The sequence below is a fragment of the Apteryx mantelli genome, chromosome 14 (assembly GCF_036417845.1).
Source record: "Apteryx mantelli isolate bAptMan1 chromosome 14, bAptMan1.hap1, whole genome shotgun sequence".
NCBI classification, from domain to species: Eukaryota; Metazoa; Chordata; class Aves; order Apterygiformes; family Apterygidae; genus Apteryx; species Apteryx mantelli.
In genome coordinates this window covers 1871904-1886881 of record NC_089991.1, presented here as the reverse complement: position 1 = coordinate 1886881, position 14978 = coordinate 1871904, and the positions used below count along the sequence as shown (strand labels likewise).

Below are 14978 nucleotides of genomic sequence, written 5' to 3'. Positions count from 1 at the left end.
CCGCATCAGCGTGGCCGGGGGGGGAAGAGAGGAAGCGGTGTACCAAAGCGGTAAGCGGCCCTTCGACAAAGGAGCCGTGGGTTTACTTCTGGGTCAAAATCTTGGAGGGATGAGGAAAACTTTGGGGAAACGCATCCTGTGTGTGCAATGGGCCCTTGCAATGGCAAGTGTGTGAGGGAGGAGGAGGAGGAGGAGGAGGAGGGAGTTAACCCGTTACCTGCCACGGGCTGCTGGTAATGCATCAGAGTTTTGAAAGAAAGCAAAAACCAGAACCGCACCCTAAATACGAATCCAGGGCAGCTTCTGCAGCTGGGAACGGGCATTGCCTGTGCCGACGTGCCTGCCGGGGAACAGTTAATGGGTCTTGCGGTATGCAGGCATGGTGAGCAGCCGGCAAGCTGAACCAGGAGCTTCTAAGCAGCTGTACTTCAGGGTGTACAGAGGTTTTCAGCCTTCACTCGCAATTAATAAGAATCCGCCTTTGGCCCCATCTATTTAGGTTCTGATCAGTTCCGAAACCCTGAACGACCCAGAGGGCTTCAGTTTGGGGAAATAGCTGCTTCCGCTTTCTCCGAAGGCAAAAGGCTAACGTTATCCTCGGAACACAGGTTGCTAAAAAAGCCGAACTCTGCGGCCCTCCTCGGAGCGCCCTCCCCCCTTTCCCAAACCATCAGAAGGGCTTTTCCGGCCTGCTCGCTTTGCCGTCCGGCAGCGCCTTGCAGATGACGCTGTTCGTGTTTCTGCACCTGCAGCCCGGCCGGCTCACTCGGTCGTAGCATCGCTGGGAGAGCTTCACGCAGCCCGTGGCCGGCAGGTAGCAGAGCAAGCAGGGCAGCACCAGCGAGAGGGCGCCCATGAAGGACCAGCGGGCGCAGCGGTTGGCGTGCGAGCAGGAGCAGGGGTGGTCGGCGCACGTGCCTTCGTCGTCCTCGTTGGTGCAGTGGTAGAAGACGCCCTTGACGAGGCACATGCAGGTGGAGTAGTTGACGAGGTTCTGCGCGGAGCAGAGGCACTCCTGGTTGCACACCCAGCACGACGGCAGCGTCCGCGGCACGGCGCACTCCTTGCACTTGCACTTCCCGCAGGCTTCGCACAGCAGAAAGTGCTTGTCCAGCTCCTGCGACACGGCTCCCTTCAGGTCCAGCGGCTTGCAGCTGATGGCCTGGGGCTGGATCCGGACCGCGCGCGGGGAGGACTGCTCCGCCACGGGCGCCGGGGCCATGTGGTCCAGGAGCCGCTGGTCTGAAGACGTGCTGCTGCTGCTGCTGATGGAGCTGGGGCGCCCGCTGAAGGAAATCCAGGGGTGGGTGACGTCCTGCTGGCAGCGCTGCGGCGGCTGGCTGCCCGGGCCCGGCTGGGCGGCCGCGGGGGCGTCCGTGTAGTCGTTCTCGGCGTGCGTCGCCTTCATTTGGTCGATGGGCAGCACGGGGAGCGGGTGCTGCAGCCTCCCGTAGGGGACGCGGCTCTCCAGCGAGGGCTGCACCATCGCGGGGCTGGGGACCACGGCGATGCTGCGGGGACCCCGGGGCTCCATCGGGAGCAGCCCCGATCACTGGCAAAAAAACCGCTTTCGGGTATCCTGGGGGGAAGCAGAGGAGACAGAAAAGGGGTTGGGGGAGAAAGAGCGCCTCGTTACTGAGCTAATCGGCGACCCCCGTCCCGGCAGGGCTCGGCGCCGGAGCTGACGCTACGCGCGAGTCACAACGAGCCAAACCCGTGCCAAGCGGCGCCGCAGCCCTTGCTCGGTGTCACCCCGGCTCCGTGCCGCCCGCTTTCACCGCTGCTGCTCCCCTCCCACCGCGGCCCCGCACCGCGCCGGGATGCTGTTCCCGCGCCGGGATGCTGTTCCCAAGCCGGGAAGCCGTTCCCGCGTGCTCCCACGGCCTGCCGTACCCTTCGTAGGCGCAGGAGGTGCAGCTTAGGGCACTTGGACCCCTAATTTTGTTGGCAAAGCTCCCGCCGGCCTTCCCGGGCCCTCTGCGAGCTGGTGCCTCCCCTCGCCCCCGCAAGCAGGCAGCCTTCTTCCAAACGCTGAGCGCACTAATGTTCGGTTTAAGCGCTGTTTACTAGCCAGACTAGCGAAGCCGCCTCTTGCTACAGTTTCTAATTTCATTGAAAGAGGGCAATTTATCCTGGAGCAGGTCCAAGGATTCAACAGCAGCACAGGACAAGAAACCACAGGAAGTAACTAAACTTAAATCAAAGAGCGGAAACTACTTGGTTCAAATTTAGAAAGTGCACATTGTTTTCTAGTAGATGTGCCATTTCCTCCCCGGGTGACCTTTATTCATAAATAATATAATGTTGGAGATCAGTTTAAAGAAGTGGTGAGCAAAGCTTCAGAGCGAGTTACAGGAGGGGAAAAGCTTCGGGTACCAAGAAAAAGGAAATAGTGAACTGCTTCAGGCATTTCAAGTTGTTTGTTTCCAGACAAACAAATTAATCTTTCCCAAAGCATGAAAGATTTTAATATTACAGCAGCGTGAAAAGCCTGGGGAAAAAAAAAAGTCAGGAAAAAGCTGCATTAGCCTACAACAATCGCAGGAGAAGTGGATGTGTGCGGGTAAATGTGTGCGCCGTACCCATAAACGCGTATCCTCCTGCTGATTAAAGCTCACAGATTTCACACAACCGTACAAAAACCGGAGCATGAGCTAATTATGAAATTTTTGGAAGGAGAAAAGGAAGAGCATTGTGCCCACTTGGTTTAGTGCTAGCGTCCCCCGTTACATCTGTCGCTGTTGCTTTGATGGGTCGCTTGCCGTCTGAGGGTTTGGACCTCTGCCGGCCGCGCTGAGCTCAGGGCAGCGGCCGGGGCCGCGGCCGGGCTCGTCTCCGCCTGCTGCGCAAGACCAGCAGCGGAAAGGTCGTTATCTAGCAGTAATGACGGTGGAACTTATCGTACTGTAGCCGCTGTGCCGCTACTCTTCTCTAGCTAGAATCCGCTGCTGGGTCTTCTTAATCCTTCATCCAAAATGTTTTATTTCATTATTCCTAGCTCTTTGACATCCTGACTCTAGAAACAAGGGAGGTTTTAAAGCATGGTTTCTAATTATTTCAGAAATAAAAACAAGCAATGATTCTCACAGCTATGGGCCACCCAGAGGGGAAAAAATGAATTTTTTGTGCGTGCGTAGAATCCAGTGTCATGATATAAAAAGTACTTACTGCAAAATCAGAGTCTAGCAAAATACTCGGCTGCCTATCAGCTGGCTGCTGTGCTTGCAGGGAGAGCTGGGTTTCACAGGGTTTTCTTCCGAAGGCGAGAGATGCAGCTGTTTGGGCTGGAGCCAGCGCGCTGGGCAGAGCTGGCGGGGACGGGAGGCAGCCGGGGGAAATGGTGGCACGCGCAGCTACGCCGCCGGCACTGCCTTCGTTACCTCGCCCCAATTTTTAATCACCCTAGCGTGCGGCTCTGCCTTTCGGCCTGAGCTCGGTCTCGCTCGTCGCCGGGTCTCTGGAGCTTCGTCCGTTCACAGCGGGTCGAAACTGGACGCGCGGCGCGTTATTTATTTCAAGGCGCGCTGGGTGGCAGCACCGGGGGTGAAGAAGCCGCCGGCCGCGGAGGCGATCGCTCCTGCCTCCGCCCGCGCAGAGGGACCAACGCCAGGTGCTCAGCCCGCCGGGGTCCGGGGCTCGCCGCGGTGCCGCGTGGCGCTCACGGCATCGGGTTAACTTGTAGAAGGATTATAGCCACAGGTAGCAAATATTTCACACCTTAAAAACACCTGAACCCCGAAACTTCAGCGCACGGACACCACCATATGCAGGCAGACGTTAAAAGGTGGCTTAACTGCGAGCACGCTGATCAGGATTGCAGTTAATTATCACAGAAAAAAGATTAACCCTGGACTAAATTCCGCACTTTAGGATAGTTAAGGTTGAAAATTATTCACCCTCTTTTTCCTTAACAGTAGCGTTTCAAATCGGTTTGCTAACAGGCAAACTGTTCCCGCAAAGCGAGGGGGAGGGAAGCACTGACACGTCCGACCTCTTCTCCCAGTTCCTGCTGGAACGAGTTCAGCGAGAAGCTGAGGCAGGAGCAGACCCTGGGCACAGGACAGACTTGGATAAAACCTTTGGAGTGAAGGGATCCAAAAAGAGACCCAGCTCTCCCAGTTCCTAGACCTTGCGCTGGACACAACGCCTCTCTCACCGAGATCCCCTCGGAAGCCCCACGGACACACACACCACCGGCATCGGTGCTAGTGCTACACTCGCTCCCTCAGCTTCTGCCCTTCCTTCTCGCTCCTGAGCGGACAGTTTCCTTAACTGCTCTTACCAAGCATGTCGAAGCACGCTTAAGCAAGGTGAATTTATGATGCTTATGGAATTGTCCAAGGAATATGACTACTTTGCTGCTGCTGGCCTTGTCGCCAAAAGCGTCAGTGGTGCACTAAGATTGCTGGTGACAGATCTGGGTCAGATATCTCCAGCGCTGAAACGCAGAGTGCTCTGGATGGCGCTCGGTCTGCCAGGAGGCTCTCCCCCCGTTGGGATCGGCCTGGATGAGAGCAGTGGTGATGGTTTATGGAGTGTTCGGTCCCATTTTTGTGTCTGTGTGCTCTCACTGGCATGTGCCTTGAGCACATCTTTCTCTGAGCCGTTTCTGCTTTAAGCTTCGTGTCTGCATCCCATGAAAGGAAAGATTTCAGGTTTGGTGGCAGCCATCGGTCATTGCTGCCAACAGCCTTCAGCAGGCTGAGCTGTTAGAAACATGAGACATCACAGCAAAGGTACGAGGTGCTTGCTGTGGTTGTGCGACAGAAGAGGTGGGTATGCCAGCTCTCATGGCAGAAAATCAGAATTTAGTCCAGGACTGGGGTTAAGGACTTCTTCTGGATCAGAAGCAGGTCAAGAAGTCTGACTCCTCCCTTGAATTCTTGCAGGCTGAAATCTGCCTTTATGAGGATATTCATGGATCCTGATGACTTAGCTGGAAGACCCCCAAAGGCACCAGGAGTTGACCTTTTTTGGTCAGTGTGCTCCCGGGGCGGGGTGGGGGGTGGAAATGCAGCTGCGACCAGCCTGAAACTGTTCCAGGATGACGGGAACAATACAAGCAAGTCATCTTCTGAAACTTCGGCAGCTTGCAAGGATATATAAGGATACTAGAAACTCTTGTGAGGAAGCAGGAGGTACGATGCCCTCTCGTCAGCAGGAAAGCACGATCCCATTCCAGCCAAGTGTGACACCACCTCCTGCCCCCTGCCTCCCTCCCCCCCAGACACGGGTTATGCATTTAAGCAGCAATTTTAGTATCTTAGAAACTGCAACTTCTGTTGCAGCCACATCTCTAATCAAAATTGGTGCATTTGGGGTGACTTGACAAAACTTAAGACCTTGAAAAAGAGCTGAAGGTGGGTGTTCTTGGGGCTCTTGCACTTGCTCAGAAGGCCTGAACCCAGCCTAGCTCGCCTGTGTGGAGCAGCCAACTGTGTCTCATAGTTGCTGGCATTGATTCAGACTTTAAAATGACCTAATTCAGCATACGGACCAGCCACTGCGTGTCCAAAGAGGTCCTGGGTGGCAGTGGGGACCAGCAACGGCAGTGCGGCTGGACAGCTCAGCCTACGCTCGCTTGCCTTTTCCCCCTCCTTTTCTTTCTTTCCTTTAACTAGGAGGTCTGGGGCTGACTGCTGAAGCCACCGGGGCTAACCAAGAGTGGAAGTTACCAGAGATGAGCTGCAAGTGTCCAGCCCCTTAAGAAAGGGCATTTCTGCTCTTCGGGCTGCTGTGATAAGACGGGACTGAACGCCGTGGCGCTAGTGCTGCGCACAGATCTTCACTGTCTAGCGATGCCAGCCAGGTACTGCTCACAGGCGCTGAACTAAGTGCTCAAATCAAGAAGATTTAATATAACAGGATGCATCGTTTGAAGAAAATTGTAGATTCAAAAAAAATAAAAAGAAAAATATGAGAAAAAGAAATAAATAAAAATAGGAGATTTTACAAGATGTTTGAGCACTATGATTTTGCAAAAGCTACATAACTTTATGTTGTGCCTTTGTAATCCATTGCCAAGGCACTAATCCAGTCTGACTATAAGTTGCATTTTTATTCCGAGTAAAAAAATGCCATGCACAATACTTGTAAACAAAATTAGTTGATCTTAGTTACTGATTAGTTAATCAGTAATTACATACATATTATTGCATTAACTTAGGTGCAAATTCACTGGATGAAACTCTACAGAAAAATTTCTGGAAGTAGACAATTGGAAGGAAGCACGCATGTTCTGATATTGGGATTTATTCATTCCTTATTGGTAGGTGAAACAACAAAGATCCTTTCAAAGCAAAAATGTCAACAAACTCCTCTGTAGAGAAGATTTCTCTTTCCCCTTCCCTGTTCCCCATGCTGGGACTAACAATCACCATCTCACATGGTTGCTCACCATATACAATCTTGGAGTCAAAATATACTCCCTTTCAGGCAGTTAATGTTGTATTCAGAAATCAAGTTCTCAAATGTGCTGCAGATCTTGTTTCACCTCCTCAGCTAGACATTGCCAATCTAAAATGATTACTATACCAGGTAGTTGGAAATCCTAAAGCTTGGGGAAGCCAATTGTTATTTTAAAGTGTTTTGGTATTATTTCAGACTTAAAAGTTCTGTAAGATTCTTTAGTCATATGAAATTTAAAGTGATTTTACAGTTCTAATAGGACTTTGGACTTTCCTACATAATTTTATAGAAAACTATATATTGTAAGCAATTCTGTGAGAAAGTCATACAAACCCACAGGAAAGCTCATTCTCATTAACTTCTTTAGAACAGTTTCTCCAGTTGAAACTAAAAAGGCTCTATTATTTTTATTTTCAAAGTCGAGTTGGATAATTTGTCTTCTAATTATTGAAAAGCAAAGTGAAACTAGAATTAAATGCTTAACCAAGTACAGGCGTATATAACGTTTATAACCGTGTTAATTACTTATTAGTTAATAGCTGCAATATGTTCTTTCTCATGTATTTAACAGCATTAGGTTTGTACTGTAACAGCAGGCTGATGAAAATGAGAGCTGCGCCGGGCGGGATGAGGCGCTGCGTGGGAGCAAGGCCAGGCCGGGAGAGCGCTAGCGCCGGTCGGGACGCCCGCGGTCCCCGAGGGTGGCAGAAACCGCGCTCTCCTGGCCCATCTCCTGTCTGCCCAGGGCCCCGTGCAAAGCGGCACAGTTTGCCCAAGCCATTTCTGAGCGATGCAGAAGGTTTCAAGACGGCTGGGCTCGCTCCCGGCCGCTGCGGAACGGGCAGCCCCGGATGCCGCTGGCGGGCCTGGCTAACGCAGACACCGCCGGTATGGCTGGGGAAGCAACGGGGCCACCTACAACTCTTCCGATACCGGGTAAGCAGCAAGCGCCAGATCAGTGGCCCCTTTACTTCTCTTAATGAATTTTAGTCTCAACAACGCTGCATGAGTTGGTAGGGCAGCCTGTCCCTATGCCGGTCCCATGCAACAACTCCTCACCTCATCCGACCAAGGGTCCTCCCGGGACTGCTCAGAGAAAGTCACTGCTTTTTACTAAAGCTGGGTTGTCCTGTGCATGTCCTGTGATGCAGCTTGTGCCCCCCGTCTTGAGCCTGGAAATACGTCCTGTAACTCCAGAGCGTTACTGAGCACGCGGCATTTGCAGGGCTTGCACATTGCTTCGGGCTTCTTGCTACGAGGGTGTTAGCGTGGGATGCAGAGCAGCGCTCTTAACAGAGCCTCCTTCCCTCGCAAGCTTTTGCGAAGAGGGGATGGAGAAATGGCCACAGGGAAACAAAAGGCCGGATCCAACCGGAGCCTGCGGGAGCTGCCGGGTTGGCGCTGGGCGCGTGGCAAGGCCTGGCTGCCTGGCCTAGGGTTTCGCTGTGGCTCAGCGCCAGCGAGGAGCAGAGACCAGAGATCCCTGAATCCTGTCATCTAACAGCTCCATCGGGCTTCCTCTTGGTCACTATGATAACGTTAGAGCTTTTATTATCCACATAAAAGCTGAAATACTTTCTCCAAAAGAGCTATGGCAATCACCTAATTAAGCTTACAATATTTGTAGTAATAGTTGCAGTAAATGTACTGTAGAAGCTCTCATTTTCTTTACTATATGGGACACACAAACTTCTGAGACAACAGGGCAACAGGATGAAAATCAAATGAGAAATGCTTTCTTTATAGAAAAGTCTGAATGTAAAAAGAAAAAAACCCTATCATAATTGAAACCACTGTACTTTACAATGAAGTCAAGGAAGGCCATATATTCCAAGAGCTGTGCACGTCAACACCATTCAGAATCGATGGTAATCCATACAGAATAGCTGCCGCTCTAACTTAGAATTGTTTTTAAAAGGATCATGACTGTATTCTCTTTTCTGTGGTGGTTTGGTTATACGGTCTGGAAAACCTTCTCTAGAAAGAGCTCCTCATAGCTGCACCCAGTGCTTCTGGACACGTGTGAAAACGCTGCCTTTCTGGCTTTGGCACAGCGCCGAAGGCCAAGATTCGTCAGCGATTGAGAACTCATCTCTACAGCTGTTTGGAAAAGAGTGAAATGCTCGGGATGTGAATTGAAAAGGAAGCCAGGGTGTCTGCTATAACAGCTATCCTTGCTATCAAAAAGTACTGGCAAAGGGAAGATCTGTAGGGCTGAGGAGAATAGCTGCACAAAATGGTGCAGGAGAGGTCGAGCAGGGACCTGGCGAGCAACCTGGGAGATGGTCAGGACGGTGAGCGCTGCTCGCTTCCTCCAGGAGAGACCATTTCGGAGCAAACAAGATGGATCAGCACAGACCTCGCTTCCCCCGAATCCCGGCAGAGGAGCAGCTGGCCGCTACCCGCGCGGATGCTGCCATTGCCATGCCGGCCCGTGGCATTAAGGATGCTCCTGTCTGCACAGCCCGATATGACAACGCTGCTGCTGCTGCTGGAAGTCAAAAACTTCAATAAGGGCTTTTAATGAGGGAAGACTACACTTAAAGTTAAGAGAGACCTTAGTAAGCGTGTGTTTTAAATGTGTGATTAAGAATAGTATATAATGTTGGAGTTCATCAAGACTAAGTTAAGCTTTCTGAATTTTGAGTTAAACTGTAAATTCTTTAAAAGACAAAAAAAAGCTCTTTTCTCTTTTCCATAAAGTATTTATTAATATTGACAAAATATTGATATTAATTCTTTTTGTTCCTCCCCTTCACAGCTTTATACATCTAAAGATAGCTAGAATTTTCACCAACAGTAACAAGGGAAAAAATTAGAAAGCTTATTAGGGGAAACCTGCCCTTTTTAAAATGAGACATTAAGTTCTTGCCAGAGCTTGGAAATTCGGAAGCTGGGAAGTGAGACCTGTAGACTTCCAAGAAGCTGTCTCTGTCCAGCTAAAGTCTGTTCCTGTGGCGTAAGTGAATAAAGTACATTTTGGCCCATGAACATTTGGATCTCTAGGGACTCAAATTTCTTAGTTGAGGCTTTTTATTGGATAGGTGCATTTGTTCTAAGGCCAGAAAACTGAACTCAAATACGATCTATTCAGCTAATGGTACAAAATGCTGGCCATGTCAGAGGGATTTTATATTAAGTGAAGGAAACACACTTGTTTGGATTTGAAAAGAATAAACAGCAAAATACTTGTGCAATGATTTGCCTATAAAAAGGCAGTTGTAAGTAGTGGGCTGAATTTGTGAAACTGTAATAGTAATATGATTAATTTTTTTTTTTTTTTGCTTTTATGGTTAATATTTGGAAAACTATCACAACTGTGAATTAATTATTGCTGTAGTGCTGAAATAATTCTGAATTTTATTTCACTGAAGTCTGATAACATGGTTTTGGGAGGGGGTGCTTTTTGAGATGTAGCATTTCCCAGTATGATACGGGAATTAGTCATGATACCATGAAAACAGCTTTTGTTTTGCTGTTTCAGGAGACAAGCAAATCATTTCTCCCCTCCACATACCTCATAGGGAATTTCAAAAGGACTGCAGCATTCAGAAATAGTCCTTTTTAATTTTGTAATACCAATATAGAGCCCCTTCTAGCAGCAGAAACACAGTAGCCCATGGAAAATGGCACATTTATCAATGAGACATCCCCAGTGGGGTTCCAATAACTGAGAACAACCCCTCCTCCTGCTATCATTCAGTTTTATATGGAGAAGGGGGAAGCTAGTCATCAAGATCATTGTGATTCAGTGCACAAATTGTAGATTTATTCTTTAACCCAAAATAAAGAGAGAGGAGGGAAACGTTAATATTGAGAAAGCTGGGTTTCACTTTAGCTAATTGAACAACAATTCCTGAGCTGATTTTTGACATATTGTATCCTTAATATGGTTTGGAAGAAAGATAGCAGATCAAGAAGTTTAAAAGAGTCTAGAACATACTTTTTCTACTCTGGATAACTCTGGTGTTTTTCCCTTTCTCTGTCTTTTACCCTTTGAAGAAAAAGTTGGGTACAATAAAAAAATTTGAATAAAAAACCAGACCTATCTTTTGATCACTTGAGGAGAAAGAGTGAAGCCTTTTCCTCCTATGATTAATGCTGATATTCATTTGCACTGCCATTTCCAAGGTCTGCACTTCCAATCCTGCTTTCCTCTTGGACCTCTGTGCCTTGTATATGTCCCTTTCTGCTTTTTCCATTCCCCCTCTGATAATGAATTTTCAGAACATGTCGTCTCTAGGCTTGTCTTTCTCCTGTGACGCCAGGACTGGTACCAGAAAATAAGATCCTAGCTTATCTTTGCTACGCAGTTGGTAAAGAAGAGCAGCCAAGACAGGTTTTTCTCCATATATATTACATTTCATATTCCTTTATAAAATGATTCTATTCACACATTTTTATGACTTATCTATCCTTTAAAATACATAATCCATCCACATTAAAAACTGAAGTGACCAAGTGTACAGCAAAACAGAGAACAGAACAGTGATGGAGTAAGGCAAAAAGAAAAAAGGGGAAAAAAAAGGACAGTTGCATGAAATAAAATGCTAAAGAGCAAAGGTCAAGCAGGAAAGATCTGACACTCCAGCGGCTGATCTCTGAAGTGTCCTATTATGGAGACAGCTCAGAACTACTTGACAGTGGCAAGCCACAGGGCTTTGGAAAAGAGAGGAAATATGTACGACCAGTTCTCATATTCTAAAGTAAGAAATATCCAGTTCTTATTTGTCAGTCCAGGTGACCATATATCTATGCTCCTTTTAGGAGAAGGAAGAAGGAATGAGGGAAAAGACACCCCATCAACAGAAAGAGGAGCCTTATTCTGTTATAAAAGCCCTGCAAATAATCCTGACGCAAGTATGGCAAAACCTGCCTGCCATATATGTACACCAAATGCAGATGTTAATGCAAAAACATAGAAAGGAGGTATAAATAAGAGTCACAGGAAAACAAATGCAAATTCTGCAGGAAACAGAATCTTTCTTTTCTTCAGAATGCAAAGTCTCCTTTATATAGTGAAGCACTAGGCAGCTATCTCTCTCTATATAATTATAGATAATTGCTGCTAGAAAAGTCATAATCAGAAATATGCTTGTGATCAGTGATCTTTAAGGGAACAGATAAATGCATCTAGAAATAGTGCAAGATTTTGCCTTGGGAAATAGGCTTTATTCTTCCACTTAAGTACATTTATCATTTGCTCATAATTACAGATCTCGTACTTACTTTAAATAATTCAGCTAAGATCATCTCTCAATAGGCGAGTTAATCCTAAATCCGAGACAGATGAGGGGGGCTGGACCTGCAAAAATCCTGGCACGAAAGCCCTCGGAGCCGAGGGAAGGGACCTGCGAGCGCGGCGCTGCGCTGCGCTGTCAGCAGCAGCCGCTTCCCCCCGCTCCGCCGCGATGTTGCAACAACTGCTGCCTGGGAAAATGGCTATTTTATGAATGGGAGGGCAGCGACCCCCTCTGCGCATGCGCGTCCTCCCGACTCTATGAATGGGTGGGCACCGAGGCGCCAAGGCGCATGCTCCGCTCTCTTTTATGAATGGGGGGCTGGAGAGGAACTTGTTGCAAGTTGCGGAGAACGGATACGGCTCGCTCTCTCTCTCTTTTTTTTTTTCTTTATGAATGGAGGGCAGGCGGCAGCCGCTGCGCATGCACCGCGCCCCCCGCCCGGCGCTGAAGGTAAAGGCAAAGGCGGCTGCAGCCGAGGGGCGGACGGGGAGGGGGGCGCCCGGGAGGCGGGGGGGCTCCAGGCCCGGCCCCGCAGTGACACCTCAAGCCGCTCTCCCTCCACCCCCCCCCCCCCGCTTCCCTTCTCCTCCACCGCCGCCAGCCGGCTCTGGCGGCCCCCCCCCCGCGGCGCCGCCCCGCTGTCCCCGGCCGCCGCAGCCGCTGCCCGCGGGGGCGGCCAGGCCCGGCCCGCGCCGCCTCGGGCGCTGCGCAGAGCCGGGGCGCGGGCGGGCGGCTCGCAGGCGAGCTCCGCTGCAGGGCAGCTTTGCCCTTTTATGGGGGCATCTGTATGAACTCGTACCTACCTACACCAGCGAGAGGTGAGACGGAGGAAAAAACAGGCTGGAGCTGTTAGTAATCCCATTTTATTTTTTTTTGGTGATGCAAATGCGAAGTGTGAAGATGTTAATCAGTTAATCGGTGCAAATAATCATTTTGCTTTAGCATTAGGCTTCCTTTTCCTGTATTTAGACCTGCAGTTCAACCCCTTCACTGCAGTATCACCACGCACACATGTCCTGCCACTTATGCATTGCAGCTTATGCGTTTTGCTGGCAGTATCTATGTGCACATGCAAGTAGAAGCCATATGTTATGATTGCAAATTATATATGCAACATGTAGATTTATTTTGTGGCTTTTGACTTTTGAGAAGGTAAATGAGATAGGAGAGGGCTGTGCAGTTTACACAAAACCACCAAGAGAAAGAAGATGATCCTCTTTAATGAAAGTGAGACAATTTGGGTGCTATTCTCAGCTTTGTAATTTTTTTCTTTAGCTTTGCATAAGTTCTGTTGGGCTTCATCGTGGGTGCACTGCAGGCAATGGGAGGCAGGCCCTCAGGGCCAGGTTTTCAAATGATATTTAACCAACAACTGCTTTCCTGCTGTTAGATGTTGAGCTCCCTTGAAAGTCTTGCCCTAACGGTACGCACTGAGGGCTCAGAAATGTCCTCTTGTGCTTCGGTTCCCATTCAGCAAATGGAGAATCTCTCTCAGTTCTCAGGCGGTGCAGAACTGACTCCAGAACAGGCCTCTGTTTGCACAGTCCTTCGGGATCCTTGCAAGCAGGTTGCTTTATAGTGAAAATGCATTAAAAGTAATGATGTATATATGCATAAAGAATAATCTTCAGAGTACAAACCGAGCCCCTTCTCATTTTCTGTCATATTCATGGAACATATCTTTAAAAGCTTGCATGGCACTTGGGGAAAAAATTGTCTACATTATTTAGTGCTAATATGAACATTGTGTGCTAAGTCAAATGTACCTTAGAAAAAAAAATTCTCTCTCAAAGGGTGTATGCTCTAAGGCTGATTGTTTAGTTGTGTGTGCATTTGTCTCTGAGGGCAGAAACCTTCCCAACTGGGAACCCTGTTTATAGGTCATGGGCAAATGCAATTTAACAAGGAAAGGACAGAGGAGGGAGAAGCTTTAAAGAACAGCTTATCTGAGTGGTGCATAAAATATTACTATATTTCAGATATATAAGACCAATGCCTGCTTTTAAGAATAAATAGAAGATGGTTGCTAAAAATGTACCTTTGTTATTGGTCGTGTTCTTTGCAATATAATCATTTTTGAAATACAGTCAAGCATAAGAATTCCATGTTTATCATTTTGAAAATTAGCAAATAAATGGGTAATGGAAGAAAATGCAGTTTAATACAAAAAATAACATCTTGCTGTATTTAGTGCTGGAAACCAGCTCAAAGCTGAGAGATTCAAATGCCTGAGCAAAGAAATCTGCTGTGATCCCATTGTTTTCTGGCACCAGCAAGTGCATAAATTCTGAGCCTTGATTTGAGTTTTGCAAATGTGCTGGAACATTGTAGCAATGTGAGAGTCAAACATCTCAAAATTAAAGGCTTCTAGACATGAATGCTGAACCCTGTATTTCGGGGCCACATGCACGGTAAATGCGGTGGAAGCCCTTTGTCGCGGTACAGTAAGCATCCCCCCGCGAGACCCCGCTCCCTTTGTGGCAACTGGGAGCTACAAGTAGTAGCGGAGCAGGCTGATGCTGTAATTATACGATAGTTATAGGCAAAGCACAGCTAGACAGTGTGCTCTTGACAAAAGCCCTAGCAATAAAACTGAAAAGAGGAAATAATGAAGAATTATTCATTAAATGTGTGTGAGGAGAGGAAGGAAGTGGGGATTAGGCCTAGAGTCCTAGGGAGAACATGTGAAGCAGCTGAACTCAGGATATTGCTCATATTGCGCCCAGTCGTATGGAACTTTTTTTTTATATAGTCTTGAAATCATAAAAAAATTTTGAGTTAGTCTCTCTCTCTCCTCTTCCTTCTGACTCTACCCCTGGCCCATCCCATATCCCACTACCTCTTCCCTCTGGACAAAGATGGCTTGTGCCAGAGCTTAGCATGTTTGCTCTGACTCATGTCCGGCTCCTTCGGATCACAGATGAAGGCACTGGTTGCTCAGAGCTGCCGTCGCCGTTTGGCCCAGCGGACCCTGCTTTGGGTCAGTATGGGATTGGGGCAGGCTGACGGAGACCCCGAGCGGGAGCGTGGGTCGCTGCGGAAAAGCCCGCCAAAAGAGCAGGGTATTAATCATCTCCATTGTGAAAGCTTCTGGCTTTCCCAGCTTTTCTCTGCAAACATGAGAAGCTGAAGCTACGCGCTGCTGCGAGCAGCTCCCGCCGCCGAAAGCCACGTGCGAGGCGCTGGGTGCGCTCAGGGGAGCGGGGTTCCCTCCTGCCGCCGCTGCTGCCCCCTGCTTTATTCGGTTTCTCAAATCTCCTTGTTCTCTGCAAAAAGAGGATCGTGCTACAGCCTGTCCTTGCGGAGGGCTCTGCGGTGTCGGTGAAG

At 48.7% G+C, this 14978-nt stretch overlaps 1 protein-coding gene across 1 annotated transcript; it reads right to left on the bottom strand.

Annotated features, from left to right (window-relative positions):
- Nucleotides 1–599: 599 nt before the first annotated feature.
- On the bottom strand, nucleotides 600–11656 carry SPRY4 (sprouty RTK signaling antagonist 4). The gene is made up of 2 exons (XM_067304743.1): nucleotides 11638–11656; nucleotides 600–1579 (listed from the first exon to the last, which is right to left on the bottom strand). Exon 2 carries the CDS (start codon nucleotides 1532–1534, stop codon nucleotides 671–673), a length of 864 nt encoding a protein of 287 aa, XP_067160844.1. The 5' UTR covers nucleotides 1535–1579; nucleotides 11638–11656; the 3' UTR covers nucleotides 600–670.
- Nucleotides 11657–14978: the final 3322 nt, after the last annotated feature.